This window comes from Lichenostomus cassidix, chromosome 19, assembly GCF_008360975.1.
Source record: "Lichenostomus cassidix isolate B80296 chromosome 19, HeHo_3.0, whole genome shotgun sequence".
Classification (NCBI taxonomy): Eukaryota; Metazoa; Chordata; class Aves; order Passeriformes; family Meliphagidae; genus Lichenostomus; species Lichenostomus cassidix.
Window position 1 is genome coordinate 10327891 of NC_139499.1, and position 19286 is coordinate 10347176.

The window sequence follows — 19286 nt, forward strand, 5'->3', positions numbered from 1 at the left end:
AGATCCTCCTCCATCATTCCCTATTCAAACCCCTTAAACTCCTATGTCTCCTCTGCAGCAGGGATGATCCCTCCTCAGTCTCATCTGGTTGCTTGGCTGCTACTAGCAGTTTTTGCAGCAATTTCCCAAGTTTTTAGGCTAAATAGGTCACCTGGAGATGGGTCCCTAGGAAGTTATGGAGCATTTCCCTATTCCCCTGTAAAAAGGCCTAACAAATGCCTCTGTGTGCTGGGGTGGGCACAGCCATCCCTCAGCCACTGCTCGTTACAGCTGCAGTTCAGGTACTTACCCCTGCCAACAAGGATCAGCCCTCTGTGATGTGCAGCCAAAGACATATTGGCCTAAATAATCTTCCAGTGTCCTTGTGTCCTGTGTGTCCTCTGTGTTCACCTGTCTGCGTGGTGGGACTGGGGTGGGCAGGGCACCTGAACACCTCAGCAGGGCTCCCTTTGCCTTCTCACACATCCCCCACATTGCCTTTGCCAAGTCTGGGTGATTTTTAACAGATGGTGCTCCATGGTGCTCCCCTTGCAGCCCCTCTGCCTGAGCCCACCGGGGAGCCCAGCCCATCCCCCTGACCTGCTGCCCCCAACACCACCGTGGGGTTAGACTTGCCCTGCTCTGGCTGCCCAGGCGCTGTGTCCATGTCCTGGAGACAAGGGACGGGAAATCCTGGCACTTCAGCACCTGCAGGAGAGAGCAGTTACAGGTGAGGCAGGTCTGGCCAGGCCATACAGCACATCCCTCCCACCCCGCACAGCCCCAACCCACAGCAGAGGAAGGACACCCTAAGGGGGGGCCTGGCTGCCAAACGGGTGTGCGAGTCCCACCAGGGTGATGGGTGCCCAGCACTGTCCCCCAGCAGGGAGGGAGACTCACCTGAGGGTCACAGGCATGATGCTGCTCTGAGGGGCCTCAGCCCCTGCAGCAGGGCTGGATGGGCTCTGGCCCAAGTCCTCCCAGCAAAGCAGAAGTGCACAAGACAGGGCACAGTTTTCCAAGTTCTCAGATTCCTGAAGCTGCAAAGGCTTTGCTTTCCCCCTGCACAGCATTGCCAGATCCAGACACACACAGAGCCCTGGTGGAGCTCTGTGCCTGGTCTGGGCGAGCTCCATCCCCACGGATCCATGACACACCTGGAGTGGCTGCGATGGCTCCAGAGGGAGGAAAGGCATCACTCTTGGAACTAGGAAATCACAAACAAAGTGAGGGATCTGCATGCAAAGCACAAGGAGGCAAATGCAGAAACCTGTTTCCGATTTCAGTGCATGTTTATTTCAGCTTTATATTTATTTCAGGCAAGTGCTTATTACATGGATATCATTCATGTTGGATACCTAAATTCTGGAGCATGAAGAGCCAGTATTGTACAGCTGAATAGTAAAAATACAATATGTACAAAATTAGTTGCTTTTTCACATAGCAGATGTATCCAAACACATAAAAATCTTTACAGTCTAGTTTGTCAATATTCAGTATTTCAGTAAATTGGTAACACAGTGACACGTCCTCACTGTAAACACAGACTGCACCTGCCCAGGTGAGTGTGATGCGGGAGCTCCTGTGAGGTGCAGGGGAGGGATGGGGGCTCCAGGCCAGCGATGGCAGCAACTGGGCTCACAATCAGCAGCTCCAGTGACACATTCCTAACGCAGGGAGCACATCGAGATAAAATAAATAAATAAATGCTTGAGGCAGGGAGGAGGGAGGTCACATGCAGTGACAAAGCAGGGGGTCTCCGCTCCCACCACAGCTCCTCACCCAGCGATGCCCAGGATGGGGCGTGACCAGAAGCCAATAAATCATCGGGTGGTTGCAGTCAGTCCCTGATTTCTCACTCTGTCAAGCCCCCCCCACTTTTGGCTCAGGTTGTTAAGGCGTATCCATAAGGCATTCGCACCGGGATCCCGCTGGCCGGAGCGTTCCCGATGGCTGGCAGGAGCAGCACCGCAGCCAGCACGGCCGCCTGTGCCTGCCACAGAACACAATCTCAGGAGGACATGCCTGCCTGCCAGCCAGAGAAAATCTCACAACAGAGACGCACTGGGAGTTTGGGACATTTTCCTGGTGAGCTGTGGTGGCTTCTGCACCAGCACTCCCTCACACTCAAATTCCTATTCACAGCATGAGGAACAGGGTGAATCAATGGGCCTCATCCAGAGCTAGAGCAGAACCAGCCATGCTGTCCTGATGGGGAGCACAATGACATCCCTCAGCCCATTCCCACCAAATCCCAGCAGAACAGCCCCATCCCCATGCCGGCAGTGCAAGGATGGAGACCAGCAGGGCCTTCCTTCGCTGTTCAGCAGCCCCAGGCAAGGAGCAAGTCAGCCTAGGAACAGCCAAACACAACCTTTGCCAAGACTGCACCCATCCAGTGCTGGGCTCAGGCTGGTGCTTTAATAGTTCAAGTTTGGATTATCAAGTTCTGTATTACAGGGACAGAAAGAAGCTGTGACTGATTCCATCCACAGCCTATTTTCCTTAACACTAAACACCTGCTTTTAACAACCGATGTTTCACTCAGGAAGGAAATAACCTCAAGATAGTGTTATAGTCCACTTTAATCTGCCCCAAATGATAACAAGGGATGGAAAACACGCCGTTAAGTATGAGGGTTTTCCTCTTCTCATCCCCATAGCTTTTAGAATCAAAGCAAAATTGAAATGAACAACTGTTCAGAAAAAAGTCATGCCAAGTCTCAGAGGACCCTCACCTGTGAGTGCTCAGAGCTACCCACCTCCACGCCAGCTCCAAGAGCCCTGCAGCAGCCACGTATCTAATTAAGCTAATTAAGCAAGTGCCTGAATATTGAGACCGGCTGAGCCAAAGTCCTCCTCCGGTAAGCAGAGGTCAACTGGTTCATCTGCCCAAGGCTGCTCACCCAGCTGGGGACACTCCATACCCATCACAGAAAGCAAAGGTGCCAAACAAGCACCAACCACATCATCACATGGGGCAAAGGACACCTTCCTCCTGACCCCTTGGCACACAGGGGGGTCTCCCATAGCCCCTTATACCCACCCAACCTGGAACAGTTCTCACTTTTTTTTCTTTAAATGCAAAAAACGCCCTCAGGATGCAAACCAGTCCAAAAAGACACAGGCTACATACAAAAACCAGACACGATAAGCCTTGCATTGCATGTCTACAGGAATCTACCAGGCGTGCGCACAGACAACCACACCGACACCGACACAGCAGCGACACCTCACCTCCACCTACACCATCCAAAGGCATTTTTTTTGTTTCTTTTGTTCTTTTGTTACAGAAGGCCACTTTGAAATAAAACAAAGTAAAGAAAGACAAGGAGCCCAACAGCAGCAGCAGCAGCTGGCTCAGTGGGATGATGAACACTCTGGAGAAGCTGCGGGTGCCTGGAGAGCAGAGGCCTCTGTCCCTTCTGCCCAGCTCTGCTCAAGAAACCAAGACTCAGCAGTGCCAGTGGCCAGGGGTGGCACTGGAGCCCTCCTGGCCTTTGACACCCAGCACTCAGCCCCAGCACGGACAGACAGACGGACGGATACACACACACACTTGTGCTGAAAAGCCCCGATGGCAGCAGTTTGGCTCCAGCCCCTATTTCCCCATGGGAGAGGTGGGTCACCAGCTGCCACCACCAGGGACACACAACCCCCTGCCTCTCAGATCCCACTCAGGCAACTGCAGAGAACATGAGAAATCGGATCACTTCCCTTCCTAAGATAAACTATGCAGATCTGGCTAATTTTTACTGGTGAGGTCAGGAATACATTCCTGTATCTAAAGTGTCAGCGTTAAGAGCTCTTTTCAGGATCATTTTAAAGTAGCAGTTTGGGTTCTTTGCTCTCTGCCTACACTTCCTTGGCAGGTGAGCTGAAGTGGCTTTGGCAGGTTCAGCCCAGCCAGGGCAGCATGAGGTTTCCCCAGAGCACTGCAGCATCCCCAGAGCTCTGCACCCACAGATCTGCTCAACTTCAAACACCGCAGCAGTGCTGGCTGAGCTCTAAGCACAGCTCCAACTCCTGAGCACGATCTGGCTGTCAGCAGCGGGACAGGGGGTGCAGGGAGCGTGGGGGCTGCAAGGCAGAACTGCCCTCGGCAGAACCATCTCCACTAACACTAACAACCTGGCTCCAAGCCAGGTGTTACAGGACAGAAAATCTTCTCAAACTACTCCACAGAAACCCCCTTTTCTATTGTTTCTGTGGTATGGTTACCAATAGCTAGTATTATTCAACAACAGAGGAGGTTTCTTGTAAACTTCATATTTATTTTTTGGGGGACAAATTAGATCTTATGAATCCCCAAGTGTACATATATATTTATATATAGCTTTCTCCATAGGGAAAACATATATCAAAGGAGGAGAGACATTCCTAAAGTGCCCCTTGTCATACAGTACTGAACAGGATTTCTAAGAGCATCAGTGTAAATCCAAAGTTTCTGAGCAGAAATAACAGAGGTGGACAAGGAAGGGCTGTGGCTGCTCTTCTTCCCACAGAACAGAAATGTCTGCTGACTTTAAAAAACAAAAAGAAAAACCCCAAAGAAATGTTTCTGGTAGCCCTGAAACAGGCAGATGAGAACAGGACACAAGACAGCCAGAGCAGCTCACAGGCTGGCCAAGGGGGATGTTCCTAATGGGGAGTCCAACACCCACAAAGGGGATCAGACACAGCATGGCACAACTCCAAGGGGAAAGAAAAACAGCCAAGATACAGGACAGAGCAAGGCAGGATGCTCTAAACCACAAGGGAGTAGAAGATGAGGCTAGTAGCACTCCTGTCCATACAACAGCACAGGCCATTCAGTAACACACCAGAAAGCTCATCTCCCTGGGGCTCGGCCAATGCTCCTGCACTGAGCTCATTCTCAACCTGGCTCCTTCTCCTTCAATGAGATTTTGTTATGAGTTGGAACAGTAAAAAAAAGAAAGACAGAAAAACACATCCTCCCTCTCCTGACCCTGCTGTGGAAGGCAAAGCCACACAGTCCCTCCTGAAAAGGGAGATGACCCTGTTGCACTTACTCAACTTTGAGGATTTTCTGATGAGGAGCAACTGACCTGATACCCAAGGCTCTCAAAAATACTGGCACACAATGGCCTCCTTGGGAAAGCACCTGTAGGGACAAAGGACAATCAAGCCCTGGTGATTCTGGGAATCTCCCAGTGTAATGGTGCACCAGAATGAGAACAAACTATCTGCTTAAATGTGGTTTTTGGAAAAGAAATCCTTCAAGATTTGTCTGTTCTGCAGGAGCTGTGCTGGTGGTACAGCCGAGAGTTTCCTGAACTCAAGGATGCATGAAAAAAATAAAACAAGTGGTAACTGGGGCTTTATAAACAGACTTCACACAATTCCCAGTGACACCTGCTCAGAAGGCACAACCACCCCTGACCTCTGCAGTACTTTCTCCTGCCTCCAGATCAGTTTTACTGGGGACAGTATGGAACAGGTAGATGTTCTCAATTAAACCCCTGACACTGTTCACACCAGTCCTCAACAGGCTGAAGTCCTGCTAGAATCAACAGGTCTTTTGGGCAGAGTATGATGCTGTTTTCCCCCACACTGGAAGCAGCCAGGTGGCGCAGGGAGGTGTGACACCTCAGCTGCCCTGACCTCCTTCTCTCCCAAAGCTCCTGGGCAGGTGCTGGGTCTATCCTCCCATCCTGCCCCAGAACAGCTGCTGGCTACAGCAGAATTCTGCCCGCAGTAAGGACTATGGAATACTTGTTTTAAAAAGAGAGGAAGACAGAATGGAGATCATTCACAGCAGTAACTACACACACAGTGCAAGGACAAGAACATTCAGCCAGCAGCACAACACACCCTAAGCAGCCTCCCGGGCAGGCTGGCAAGTACCAGCAGAGCCAAACAGCATTCCTCCTGTCCTGGCTGAGATTTGCCACTGACCACAGACAGGTTTGTCCCAACCACTGGGAAGGGGGAACGGGAGGGTCCTGAGGGATGAGCGTTCTTTGGTGCACGTCTGTCAGACACAAGTTCTCACACTGATCTCCTGCAGCGACCCTTATCCTGCATAAGGAGAGACTGTTTCCCTGTCAAAGGGAACAAATCTGTTTGAACTCTGGAAGGGAACCACATCCCCACTTATCCCTTTCTGAACCCACTGGCTCCCACACCAAAGCATCGTCAGGTCAGAACAAACTAAGAAACATTAACCCATGCAGCAAATCTACCTCATTTCTCTCGGTCTTCTTGTCCCAGGTTCCACTCACCAGGCCACAGAAACGCCCTGCAAGCTGCCAGCACACAGTATGTGCCTCTGCCGAACAACAAACCCGAGAAACCTGGGGGGGCTTGGACCGGCAGGAGGGACCCTGACTGGGGCCATGCCACGCACAGATCTGCAAAATCAATTATTGCATCAGCAAACCAAGCCAGACGAAATACAAATTCCCCCCAAAATATCCAAAAAAACCATTGCCAACCATTAAAATAATAAAAACCAGTATTTTTTTGACATAGCTATAAAAATCAAGTAATTTATAAAATGGCAACAAATCAAGTCTGGTTGTGTATTCTTTTTCCTTTTATTAGACAGGACAGAGAATTTCCTTAAAATGCCATAACAAGTCACAGTGATTTTAGATGGTTTTTGAAATGTAATATATCAATGAGAAATACCTTTAACACGGTTTGACTCGTGGTTTGTTGTTGGGTTTTTTTTTTTGTCACTGTACTCTGGTCCACCAAACCATCTATCTTATAGTTTCTTGTTTAGAGAGGACACTCTGCCTTCTTCCTCCAAAAATGAATTTTGTTTCATAATCCTGCAAAATAATCAACCTTACAAAAGGCCTTCAAATGTTATATTTATATATATATGTATATACATATATATACACACACATACACACATATATATAAATATAGACTTCTATGATTTTTTTTCCCATTCTACGCAATGTCTCGATAAAGAGATCAGCAATTTTTATTCTACAAAGAAGCAACACATAAGAGGGCAAAATTAAAGTCTTAAGAACATCATATCCATAGTTCACTCATTACACATAAAAGGAAAAAAAATCACCATGAACAACTGTCTTTGAAGTTTCTCAGATCAGCAGCTCCAAGTGCGGAGCAGCCCCATCGCGGCGCCGGCGGCAGGCTGGGCACTGGGCGGCTGAGGACAGCCCAGCCCTGCCCCTCCACTCTGGGCATTCCTGCGCTTCCCTCCCGCCGAGTCGGACGTGGTTGGAATGTATGGAGTTTCCTTAGGAAAGGTTCCCAACAAAGACCTCGCCGTCCCCTCTAGGCCAGCTTCAGCGTGCTCACCGGGAATGATGGCATGGTCACCATAGTCACCGGGTTTAGGACCGTCTGCCCGACCAGCTGCGGGTGATGGACAACTTGGGTTCCTACGGCCGGCTTGGCCATGACGGCCGGCTGGCCCAGGCTCGTGGTGCCGTTCACTTGCTGGTGCGAGATGGTGTGAGCGATGTGGCTCACGACGGGCTGGCTGACAGCCACGGGCTGAGGGTAGATGGGCAGCTGCGGGCCCAGATGGGCCATGTGGTTGATGGTGGCCGGGTGCACAGTGATGTGGCCGATGGGCTGAGCAGCAGTGGTGAGTTGCACAGGGCTGGATGTGGAAGGTGCAATGTGAGCAATGTGCTTGGTCTGTGGGCCCTGAATGACGTGGTTGACAGTCTGGATGACCGAGGCGTGGGTGGTGGCGGTGTGGGCGATAACAGTCGATTGCACGGTCGAGGCCGCCACGATGTGAGTCTGTGCAGGGACGATCGCCTGCGGCGGGACCAGTGCTTGTGTCTGCAGGGGGGGCTGGGTGTGGGGCTTCTGCTGGATGGACACGTGAGGGGGCAGGACGGTGGGGAGGGGGGCAGCAGCGCTGGGGGGGACGGCTTTCAGCAGCTCTGGGTGCTGGCGCTGGCTGAGTTTTGGTAATGAGTTCACTGGCCTGTCATCTTCCATATCTTCATCTATGTTGTCTTCACCCTCTGGAAAACACGAAAGGAAGAAACTCCCATAAAAAAGCAAGCAGAGCACGAACTGGACCAAGGAGGCTCCCTAAAAGGCAGCAACAGCAGAAGAGAAGAGCAGGAGGTGTCACTGAGCTATAGGCTGGTGGCACAAGGGCACCGCATGACATTCTCCTTATTGCCTGTGGGCCAACGATCTGGAGCAGGTGTGATAGCTCCAAGACCCAGCTAGAGCAGGGTGCTCCCAACAGGCTGAGAGGTCTCACAAGACAGGCGAGGGGAGCACCATGAGCAGAGGCTGACAGAAAGCACCTGGCTGAACTCTGTCTGGGCTGAAGTGAGCTCCTTCTGGGAACAGCTTCCTTCCCTGGCCAGTTTGTCCACTGATCAGCATCACCCCTTCTGCTCCCAGAGCACGAAGAGAACGGCCATGGAGAAACACAGAAGCAAGTCCCTTGTCTGATTCTGGAAAATGGACTCTTGTCCAGTACAGGAACTAAGGAAGCAAAGCAGAAACATACTGGCCCCAAGATCAGGAAGACAAGCCCTGCACCCTGCACTGCCTGCTCTAGTAACAGCCATGCAGCAAAGAATAAAAATCTCAGAAGATACAGAAGCAGCAGGAACATCAGGGAAAACACTTCCCCTTCACAGGCTCTGGTTAGCAGCAGCTTGATGTGGTCACTTTTGGCAGAGGCCACTGCAGAGGGAACAGCCAGCACTTCTAATGACAAAGCACTGCTACTCCCAACTTCCATTAGCCTACACCTGGAGCCTCTGCTCCTACGGATCAGATGTGATGAGCCTAAACGAACTCAGATTTTCCCTTCCCAGAGCCTGTGGTATTGCCTGCCTGGAGTGCCAAGAGCAAATGCTGACTTGAAGGAACTGCTGTGAATGGTTATGCACTGCTACAGCCTCTGTGTCTTTGGAAAGCTCTACATCCACAGACTGCCTACTCTTCCTGCTGCAGATCCCTGGTGTGGAGGGACACATGTGCTCTCCTATCTCACAGAAACTTCTCACAGGGAACTGCACATCAGAATCCACCAGTGTCACTTCATCGTCACTGTGAATCCTTCTCACGCAATGTGAAGGCTCATTAAGTTGTTCAAATGCTCTGGTGATCCTCCCTGTACCAAATCCTTTTTCTGTGTGTGCAGAACACCCTCCCACATCCACACAAATACACCAGGATGCCTACTTCTAATGAGCAGGGCTGCAGAGCTGTGCAAGAAGAAAGCTAAGTTTGGAAAGCATGGACTTATCTCCACAATGAGGTTGGATGTGCAAACCTGCACCTTGTATCTACTTGACAGTGATGCACAAGTTTCAGTTTACTTCACAGGAACAGCAGTGTGTTATTAACATCAATCATTACAAACACTCCAAAACCTTTTGCTTTATTCTGAACGCAAAGAAACCCTGATGCTGCTAAATGAAGATCCCTACCACCCCAACATAACTATGTCAATGACATTCCAAGATGATTACAAGAAAAAGAGAAAAACGATGGGTACCTGATGCTGTCGAGGTAGATGCCTGGTCATCCTCTGGCTGAACTGTCTGTCGAATAATTCTGTCAATCTCCAAGACATCCATCCACTGGCTCAACTCGTTCTTCAGTTCCGCCAGCCGCTGCTGGGTAGCGATCTTCTCTCTCGCCAGCCGCTCCATCTCATGCTCATATTCTTTTTCCTTCCTCTTTAAAGTCTAAAGTTGGAGAGAAGAAATACAATGAGAACAAAGACAAGAATAATTTACACTAACTTGGTCACTCCCATGTCCATGGCTCATTTTTCACATTGCCAGTTATGCTGGTGTAAAGTGTGTTCAACTATATTTACACCTGTCAAATTCAGGCAGAAAGGGAAGGATAAGAGCTGGCACAGAAAGTATTGCTCTGGTCGAATGCTTTCTGAGGGAAAACTGATGAGCCCCCAAAACTGAAATGCTTACAAGGAAAGAAAAAATTTAAGTACTGATGAGCTTCTGAGCAACAAACACCACACCAAGAGGTCCTAACCTAGAAGAGATGGTGAAGAACCAACAACCCCCTGCATCACAGGGAAATCCTGAGGTCAAACACGAAGGAGCAGTGTATGTTCTCCTCTCCTACTAATGCCTCCGTGGCGCTGGGAATCACCACATCCATTGGCAAGGTCAGGGCAGCTGCTACATCAGTCAGGACAATACAGAGAAACGCCTACGCTGTCCAGCACTACTGCTGGAAAACATGTACCACAAACCTGAGGGGGATCAACCATTCCAAGTGCAGCACAAAACAACAGTCCTGCTTTATGAGTTTTTAAGCCAGCACTGTAGCACTGCACAGTCAGAGACCCGGTCCCAGCACCACACTTACTACATGCATAAAAGAGAAAAAATTAGGTGAAATCTCTAAAACCACATATAGACCGTCCATTTTCTGAAGTTAGGTTTCACCACTGGGAATTTAAATCCCACACACACTTCTGAAAATGCCAGCCACACAGAGCCCACACAGAGCCCACACGGGTGCTCCTATTCCCTCACTGCTGGCAAGCACTGAGCTCAAAAGCAGACCCCACACCTGGCAGAGGACCAGGCTCTTGGTCTTCAAAACACATGCTCTTTATTTCTCTCTCAGGTTCTCCAGCATGAGTACAATCAGAGCCTGACCTCAAGCCTTTCAATAGTTCTTCTAGTGTTGTAGCTCACAAGTTTGCTGGGAAGGACCTTAAAGCCCGTTAATGCAGCCTGAGGCGACACAGATTAGGGCAGCTCCTGCCGATATCTTTGTCCTGGTAATAACAATAAAGGAAGTATTTTTAAAAGAGCCAAACAATGTGTTAGCAGGGCACAACCACTGTAGGTGTGTCAATGGAGACAGTTCCTCTGCCTCTAGATCAGCTAAAAGCCCTCAGAACAGAGGGGTTCTAGGCAAAGGGAGCAGCCCTTTCTCTCCTGTTGCTTTCCAAGCCAAGGTAGACAGCAGACAGGCCAACACCACAATCCCACATTTCTGTCCTGGGCAAGCCCAGCAGACCTGCAGCCCTGCAGGGAGGTGGCCATGGGGACAGCCAGGAAGAGAGCATGGGGACTCCTGGAATCCTGGCTCCGCACCAGCCCTGACTTGTAGCCCGGAGATTCCCACATGGCTGAGGCCCAAATCCACAAGCCAGTTTTAAAGTCTCTTTTCCTATCGAGTGCAGCCAAAGCATTTTGCCTGACCCAGAAAAGAGTTGCGTGCAGCATGTGCTCTGATCCCCTTGTAAAGGGGTGTGGGTGAGACCTGGAGGGATGGAGGGGAAGGTGAAGGTGATGAAGAAGGTGCACGTTGCTGGATCAGGTTTAAACACGTAAGAAGATAATTTGTCTGAAAGTCTTCCCCTCACTATGTGATCAGGGAAGAGGCAAGAAGAAAAAAGGCTGAGGCTAAAGCTGCTGTGCAAACATGAGCTCAGCCCCTCTCTGCAGCATCTCCCCAAAGCTGCTCTCCACACAGGGCACGAGAGGACAGAACAGAACAGCACTCCAGGAGGAGCAAGCACAAAATCCACGCAGCCTCAGCACCCGCATCAAGCACAGCACACGCATATTCAAGCAGATTTGGCTTCACTCCCTGCTGTGAGAGGAGACTCCCAGCGCAGGGGGAAAGCACTACTATGAGGTAGTATGAGCAGGGCAGCTGGTAATTAGTTACAAACTTTTAATTACTGGGGAGGCAGGCAAACCCTTAGCAAGCACCCGGAGGAGTCCCCCAGCCAACAGAGCCAGGGAGTTCACTCTGTCACTGCAGGCACCCCACAGGCTCTGGGACATGGCACTGGTCCAAGCCCAGCCCTGTGGGCTCTGCCTCCCTCAGTGCCGGCAGTCCAAGCCCTGGACTGGGTGCCAGCTCCCGGCAGCCCCTTGCTGGCTCTGCACCTCCTCCAGGAGCTATGCCACGGCTGGGTGCTCTCCAAGGGGAGCTGCCGGGGAGGCTGGAGCAGCAGATGGGCTGGAGGCACTGGTAATCTTTCAAAAACTATTCTGGGATGCAATTCACTGGAGCTCACTTGGTAAAGACGGATCTCCAGGCTGAGCTGCTCTGGCCTAGTAATAAACTGGGTGTGATTAACTGGAACCCTCCTCCCCCTCCTGCAGCTCCCTCCGAGCACTGCCCCACTCTCTGCAGATCCACGTGGGTGCAGCTCCTGCCCAGGCTCTGCAGCAATGGGAGTGTTCCCTGCACTGGGAGCAAGAACGGCCCCAGCCCCACTGCAGAATTGAGCATTCGAGCAGGGGGAGCACATGGAGGGACAGGGAGCCTCTGCACTCCTTGCCACCGCAGCTGGTGTGGATGGGTGTGGCTGTACCTTCCCGTGTGCCCTCTGACTGTGGCACTGGCAGCCCCAGGAACATACAGCTCTCTGGCATCTGCCTTCTAACAGATTATTTTCTGCAAATCATCCTGCCCACATCAGGTGCCAGGATTTCCCGTCAGCCAACAGAAAGTCCATAGTGATAGCCAAACCTTAGTCATTGGGACTGTGGGTCACTGACCTGCCCCTGCACATCAAATACCTTTAGAGACATCCACTGATCCCCAGGACGTTTTCCTACAGCAGGAACTTCTGTCAGCACTATCACCACAGATCTCATGCAATACATGTGCCCCTCGAGATCTGTTCTGTTTGCAGAGGGCAGCCCAAAGCTGGGGGTGGCACCTCACTGAGCACAGCCCATGTGCACCATGGCAGCACCAGGTCTGCCGGAAGAGCAGAGCCCAGCCCAGCCCAGCCTGCTCTTTGCAAGCACCAGGCTCCAGCACAGACCCTCCTTCTTACATCTGTGCCTCCATCATTGCAGTTTCTTTTTTTCCTGTTAAGCAATTGGGAGCCCTCGTTGCCCAGGCAACTGTTACACTACAGTGTGAGGAACCTACAGACGCTACAACTTTAGAACTGTTTTATTTTTCACGTCTGTGCACTTAAGAAAAATTCCATGAGCATCAATTAAAAGAGTAGACCCTGGCTCTGACAAGGGGGAAGCTGAGCTACCCCAGGGAGAAATCACAGATTTCCTCATACTCATGTGAATCCATCCATGGCTTTTGATGCTTGGGAAGTTTTGCAAATCAGTTGCTGGCTCTGGTGAAAGCAGTTGATGTTCCACTCTGAACATTCTCGGTTCTGCTGAGCTGAAGCTGAGAGCTCCCTTTGCAGCAGAGCAAGGGCCTGACTCTCCCCTGCCAGGCACCATCACACTGGGCACAGCAGGGGCTGCTCCATGTGCAGGTGGAAGCAGTGACAAGGACACAGGGGCAATGGTGAGTCCCTTCACCTTTTCTTTAAACACCAGCAACCAAATTAAAATCTGCATGTGGATTTGCTTTTGCTCCCCTAGAGTATCTGAGTCTCCTCCTGTACCTGTCAGCTCCTTCGCAGCCTTTATCCACCTGGATTATTCAAGCAAGACCAGACAACTGCAGCGACAGCAAAGGCTTGACACAATTCCAGCAGTTAACACTTGCCCATTTTATGCCCACTATCCTGGCTGTTTTGGAGCCACTATTTGGTCCTTGTGTGCATTTGGTAAACAAACCATACACCAACTCCTGCTCTCCTTGTGTAGCAACAGTCATTTGTCACTGCAAAGACTTTTCCCTTTTATAGCTGTCTGTAATTAAACTGCTCACTCTCATGTCAAGACTGGAAATAATGCCCCCAACGCCTTCCCTGCGCCTGCCTCAGGAATGCTGCTGGCCCTGCGGTTGGCATTAGTGAGGCTTAAAAGGCCTTATTACACAGCTCCCCTCATAAACATTATATTAGCAATTTAAAAACACACTTTTAATTGTGAGCTTGTCCAAAGCATATTCCAGCTGGTTTCTTTTACATGGCATTTGGTGACTGAAAATACTTCATCAGTGAGCAATCAGGAGACTGATTTGCAATTTCAAGCCAGATTCTGTAATTTGCTCTGGGGATCAGAGCTGGTGTCACAGAGTGGGATCTCTTGGGCCAGTGGGGTCCCAAGCTGCCACTACACCAGCTGGACCTCCAGCACGGACCACACCCAGCTGGCCAGGCGCTCCACTGCTGCACACAGCTTTGATTCCTGTACGTAATGGAAAAAACCCTAAATCCTAAGAAAAGGATCTTATCCTTGCTGGGACTGCCATGGTGCAGCAGATTCACAGCAGGAGCAAGCATCCACCAGCCTGACTCCAAAAACATTCTAACCAGGGCTAGAGGGATGCTGGGGAACCAGCTGCTCCCACACAGCCCCAAACAGAACCCAAACAGCCCCAGCTGCCAAGACTCCACTGGCCAAGGCACCATACTCACTTGAAGAACTTGGGGATTTTCCATCACTTCTATCAATTCTGGGCATTCCTGCTCTAAATCATGCTAAATGACTTATGCTCCTCAGCTGCAATGGGCAGTTTGTTCACAGCCCAGCACCTAAACAAGCACTCTCCCTCATCCCACCCAACCCACTGCGATGGAGGGGAGCCCACAGAAGCAGGGAAATGAGGAGCTGGTTCCCCCAGCACCAGGGCAGTGTCCCCAGCCTCTGCCTGCACTCGCCAAGGTGACAGCACTGCCCAGCCCTGCTCCTGCACCGCACACCCCCCAGGCCCCCTCTCCTGCCGATGCCAAGCAGCCCCTCGGTCTTTGAGAAGCAGCTGTGTGGAACCCCGGCTGGTTGCCACGGGAACCAAAGCCATGGTTTCCATGGCAACTGCTTCATCCTGCGGGCTCCTGGCAATGAGATCCCGCAGCGATGCCGGATGTGCTGGCCTGGTACCACCGACAGAGAAATACGGGTCAGGCACAACCACACACTGACTGACGTCACCACCGTGCTGCAGCCACCCACAGCTACACCTGACTGCAGCCTGTGCCACCGCAGCCTCTGCTCAGCACACAATCAGTCTGGCTCTCCCCAGACACAAGGTAAAATCACAACGGGCTTGACCCAAAGCCCTAAGACATTAACAGACCACACTCGGCACTGGGAGGATGTGGGGTGAAGGTCCTGCTGTGACCACTCCCCAGCCAACTGGGACAGGGGACAGCCTGTGTACTGATGGAGAGGAGGCACAGAGCAAGGACTTCAGGCTCCCAGTGTTCGTGCCCCAGCTTCAGCTTGCCAAGACCTCAAACTCCACACCAGGACCAAAACCAAAATAAAGCCTTCAAGGTAATCCCCAGTCTGACCCCCTGCACCAACAGTCAGGCCATGGGTGTTTGCCAGCAGCCTCGTGACCCAGCTCTTCCACGTGTCCAAGCCCTGGATGAGGACGGCAGCCAAGGAGCGCTGCTGTATTCCGGGAGGTGACTTCACCCTCACGTAGCCAAGAGCACGGGGACTTGGGGGAAGGAGCACATCCTGGCTGCACAGCCTGCACCAGCATGGGCTGCACCCACTTTTCGGCAGCTCCCAGCAGGGTGGGGCTGGGCGGGGTGGGCACTACCCATCACTGCTCAACCTGGCTGCAAGGGCAGGGATGAACTTCTAGACAGGAACACTTCCCAGGACAGGAAATCTGCCCGGAGCGCAGCAATCACGGAAAATGAGAGCATGCGTTGGTATTTACATTTATCATTTCACACTGATAAATGCACTTCAGGCTCCTAATAAAAAGAGACATCAGGCCATAATCTATGATCAAAACTAGAGCTGGAACATGGCTGTTTGCAGCAACCTGTCAGAACCAGCCCCTGGAGCACCACACTCTGGACAAAGTACAAACAGTCACTGAGGCAGAAAGGAGAAAGAATCCCAATCAGGAAGACAAAGAATAAATTCAGAAAAAAATCCCAACAAAAATAAGGTAACAACCAATTGGAATCCACAGTAAAAAAAAAAAACAGGGAAAAGCAGAGCCATCCCCAGGCCAGTCACTGGACCCATGCTGGCTACCACTAGTTACACAGATCTGATTTATTCCTTGATATGACTTCCAAGGACACAAGAAATTCAATTTTAAAACAACTGAAGTATGACTTGCAATCACTTGGTGTTAAGTTTGGTCACGTGTTTTGCTTTTCCTATTTTTATTAACCAATCTCTGTAATTCAGAAAACAAACAAAACATTTTTAATGATTCCAATGGCTTCCAGATGCCCCAAAGATCCTGAAATACCATGGTATGTTCGTTACTTAGAAAATGAATCTAAACAAATTAAAATAACTTGGGAAATTAAAACTTTAGAATTTTTAACTTCAGATTTAATTCTGCAGCACTTAGATTTTGAAAAAAAATTTAAAATGAAAAAAAAATTGTAGGGAATATGCTTTTGAGATTAACTGTCATAATTTTCTGCAAACAGAAATGAAGCATGCTGCTTCTCAAGAAGGGATTATTATTCATGACACAACTGCTGGATGCAGGACCTATGCCTATCCCAAGCCTCTGTGATGACGCATGGACAGCAGCTCCAGAGGGCAACAGGCAGGTTTATGCCTTGGAGCCACAGCCAGAGCTGTCTCTGCCAGGGATGAGGAGGAAATTTCTGAGCACACACATTATCCCTACATCAACTTGCTGCAGTGCTTCCATATTTTCCTTGCAGGCATCCCTGAGCAGCTACTGCAGGATCCAAGGCAGAGGTTTGGATGTGCCCTGGGTGCAGCCCTCCCTTCGTTCCCATTCCTACACTTTGGCTCAGCCAACAGGCAGAAGGCACAGGTGAACTGCCCACCTGAACAGAACCTGCCCAGGACGCAGGGAGGTCAGGGCTTCTCTTGGGAGAGGACACCTCCCAAAACACAGCTCGGCAGGTGATGGAAGCCCCACAGCCACGGGCTCTGACAGAACCACTCCCACACACCACGGCAGCAGGTCCGAGGTCCTGGTGACTCAGAGAATGGTGCCATCCTCCCGCACCACCTCTTCTTCCTGTTTCCCCATTCATCTAAGGAGGTCAGTGCCAGTTACTCACATCCCAGCAGCTCCACCCATGGCCCACAGAGCAGATCTGGGTCACCAAAGGATTTCTCTCCATCCACCTCCCTCATTGTCAGGACCATGGTGGCAGTGGGAGGACACAAAACCCAGCTGTTAGACACAAAACAACTCCAGCACCTGTGCAAGGCCATGAGGCAAAGCTGTGCCCAGGTGGAAACCTCTCTCTGTGCTGGAGGCTTGAGTCTGCACTGCTGCTGGCACAGTGGCCATGGTGCCCACTGTGCTCCACACCACAGCACTCACACTGCCACTGCTGCTCACTGAGTTGGGCCCAAGCCTGAAGCTCCTCTGCTGGGCTGAGGGGGTGCCTTAGAAGGGTAAGGTACCACAAAATTCCTAAACATGAAGAGACAGGAAGGTACCAGCATCTGGGGACAGAGAGCTCTGGTCACCATACAGCTCTGAAAGTGCAGCCCTGGTGAGCACAGATAAGTCAGTTCCTGAAAGGTTTCTACTCCTGGCAGGAAGTCAGGCATCAGCTCTGCTATTTACTGTTTGAGTTTGATGAACTCATTTTCTTAATGATCTTCTGATCATTCATGAACTTCTGTCCCTGCTTCAACTTCAATCCAAAACAGTTACATATGACAAAGGAAAACGCCATCGATCTGGACCTTTTTTTTAGCCAAACATTTCTCTTAGCTCCTGAGGAAAGCATCAGGCCATGGAAACTGTCAGGGGCTCATAACCTGTGCTCCCTGGCAACCCCTTCCCCGACACAGGCAGAGTGCAGCAGGACTGTCCTGCCTGCCCTCTGCTTGGGGACACTGCTCGGGAGCAACCGAGGGGAAGGGCTCTGCTCTCTTGAAGCAAACAGCACTTCATTCCCATCATGGTTTTTTCCACATCACTCCATGCATCTTAGAAACTTCCCAGAGGTTGCCAGCATTTTCACTCAGGTTTTGGAGGCAGAAGAGTGAAGAACAAGGGCTGAGGCAGCCCATGTAACAAATGGACTTGGAGGTGTATGCAGGGGTGTGGAGCACACTCTGCTGCTGGACCCACTGAACACCCCCTCAGCCGAGAGCCGCAGCACAACAGCCCACACTGCCTCAAGCTGAATCACCAGCTAAAGGGATTATTAACTTCCAGCTGCGTTGGGCCTCATTTCCTTTGTGCAACAGTGTGCTTAATTGCAAATTCTAATTTACTGTTGCAGAGCACAAGCCCAGGTCCAAGGATAAATTAAAATGATGGCTCTATGGGAAGTTTGGAATTTAACTTTCTGACTTATCTGATTTGATGCAGATACAAATATTTAAATCCAGACAAGGAAACAAACAGCCTGTTTCTAAGAAGTTCCAGCTGGCAAGGAGGGAAGAAAGGATTTTGTAGGAAGAGAGGCTGCAACAATCAGTGTACTGTCACAGTGCTTGCGGGAGCAGAGCAGCCGCTGTGCAGAGAGAGCTTTGGCCGGCACTGTGCTCCTCCCCTGCGAGGCTCATTTGGGTTTGGGTTTTTTTCCCCTGTAGTGAAAAACTGCTTCACTATCCTGAGAGTAAGAGCTTTTACTTTTAAATCTCTTTTGTACAATTCACCTGTTCTCTTTTCAAGGGAAGCAACGAGCCTGTGAGTGAAACATGCGGAGCACGGCGCATGATCCGTGCCCATCCTCACTGATGGATGTTAGTTTTGTTGAAACACATCAAAGCTAAATTCAAACTGCAGTAAAAAAAACCCCATCTACACGATTTTAATTTTGAATGCTGAAAATTCAAATCAGATTTCTAATAATCTGGGGTTTTGTCACGCAAATAAACGGTGCTCAAGTTTTTAGCACAACCGAATCCTTTGACTGAGTCACAGACCCACAGCTTTGGCGCTGCCAAGGACAACAGCGCTCGGGATACTCCCTGAGCAGCTGCCAGAGACGCTCCCACTGCCCAGCAAGAGGATGAGGAGGAGAAGGTGATGCAGAGAGGAGGTTACACAACGTCACAGGCCAAGCCGTGTTACTGCCCATGGGGCAGCGAGCCAGCCCTGTGCCAGTGCCAGGTCAGCGCCAGCTCACAGCCGCCCCGGGCAGCCCCACCACAGCAGCAAGGCCTGGTGCTCGCCATGTGCTCCCCACACACGTGGAGGTGGATGCTGCTGTGGGCCCGAGGTCACCATGACCTTCTCTGCCACGCCAAGTGAGCACCCAGCCAACAGGCTGGCTGACCCACCCTCCTCCCACCACTGGCCCAGCGCCACCACACCGGCTGACACACAGCCATGGACAGCCACAGACAGCCAGGCAGCTGGCCCTGTCACAGGACTGCACACCCCACACCAGCCATCAGAGAGGTTCCTCCTGCAAAGCACATCTGTGGTGCACGGGCAGCACAGCTGGCAAACCACAGCCGTGAAGACACAGCCCCTGTCAGTGTGAAGGTCCCAACACCGGAGGGGAAA

General features: G+C 51.0%; 1 protein-coding gene across 2 annotated transcripts in view; it reads right to left on the reverse strand.

Annotated features, from left to right (window-relative positions):
• Window positions 1-1252: 1252 nt before the first annotated feature.
• The window catches only part of MNT (MAX network transcriptional repressor), a 31963-nt gene continuing 13929 nt past the window's right edge, over window positions 1253-19286 (reverse strand). For both annotated transcript variants that reach the window (XM_085078624.1, XM_085078625.1), the window contains exons 5-6: window positions 9469-9661; window positions 1253-7966 (exon numbers count right to left, since the gene is read on the reverse strand). In XM_085078624.1, the coding sequence (XP_084934750.1) occupies window positions 7260-7966; window positions 9469-9661 (900 nt within the window). In that variant the 3' untranslated portion in view covers window positions 1253-7259. The remainder of the gene's footprint in view (window positions 7967-9468; window positions 9662-19286) is intronic.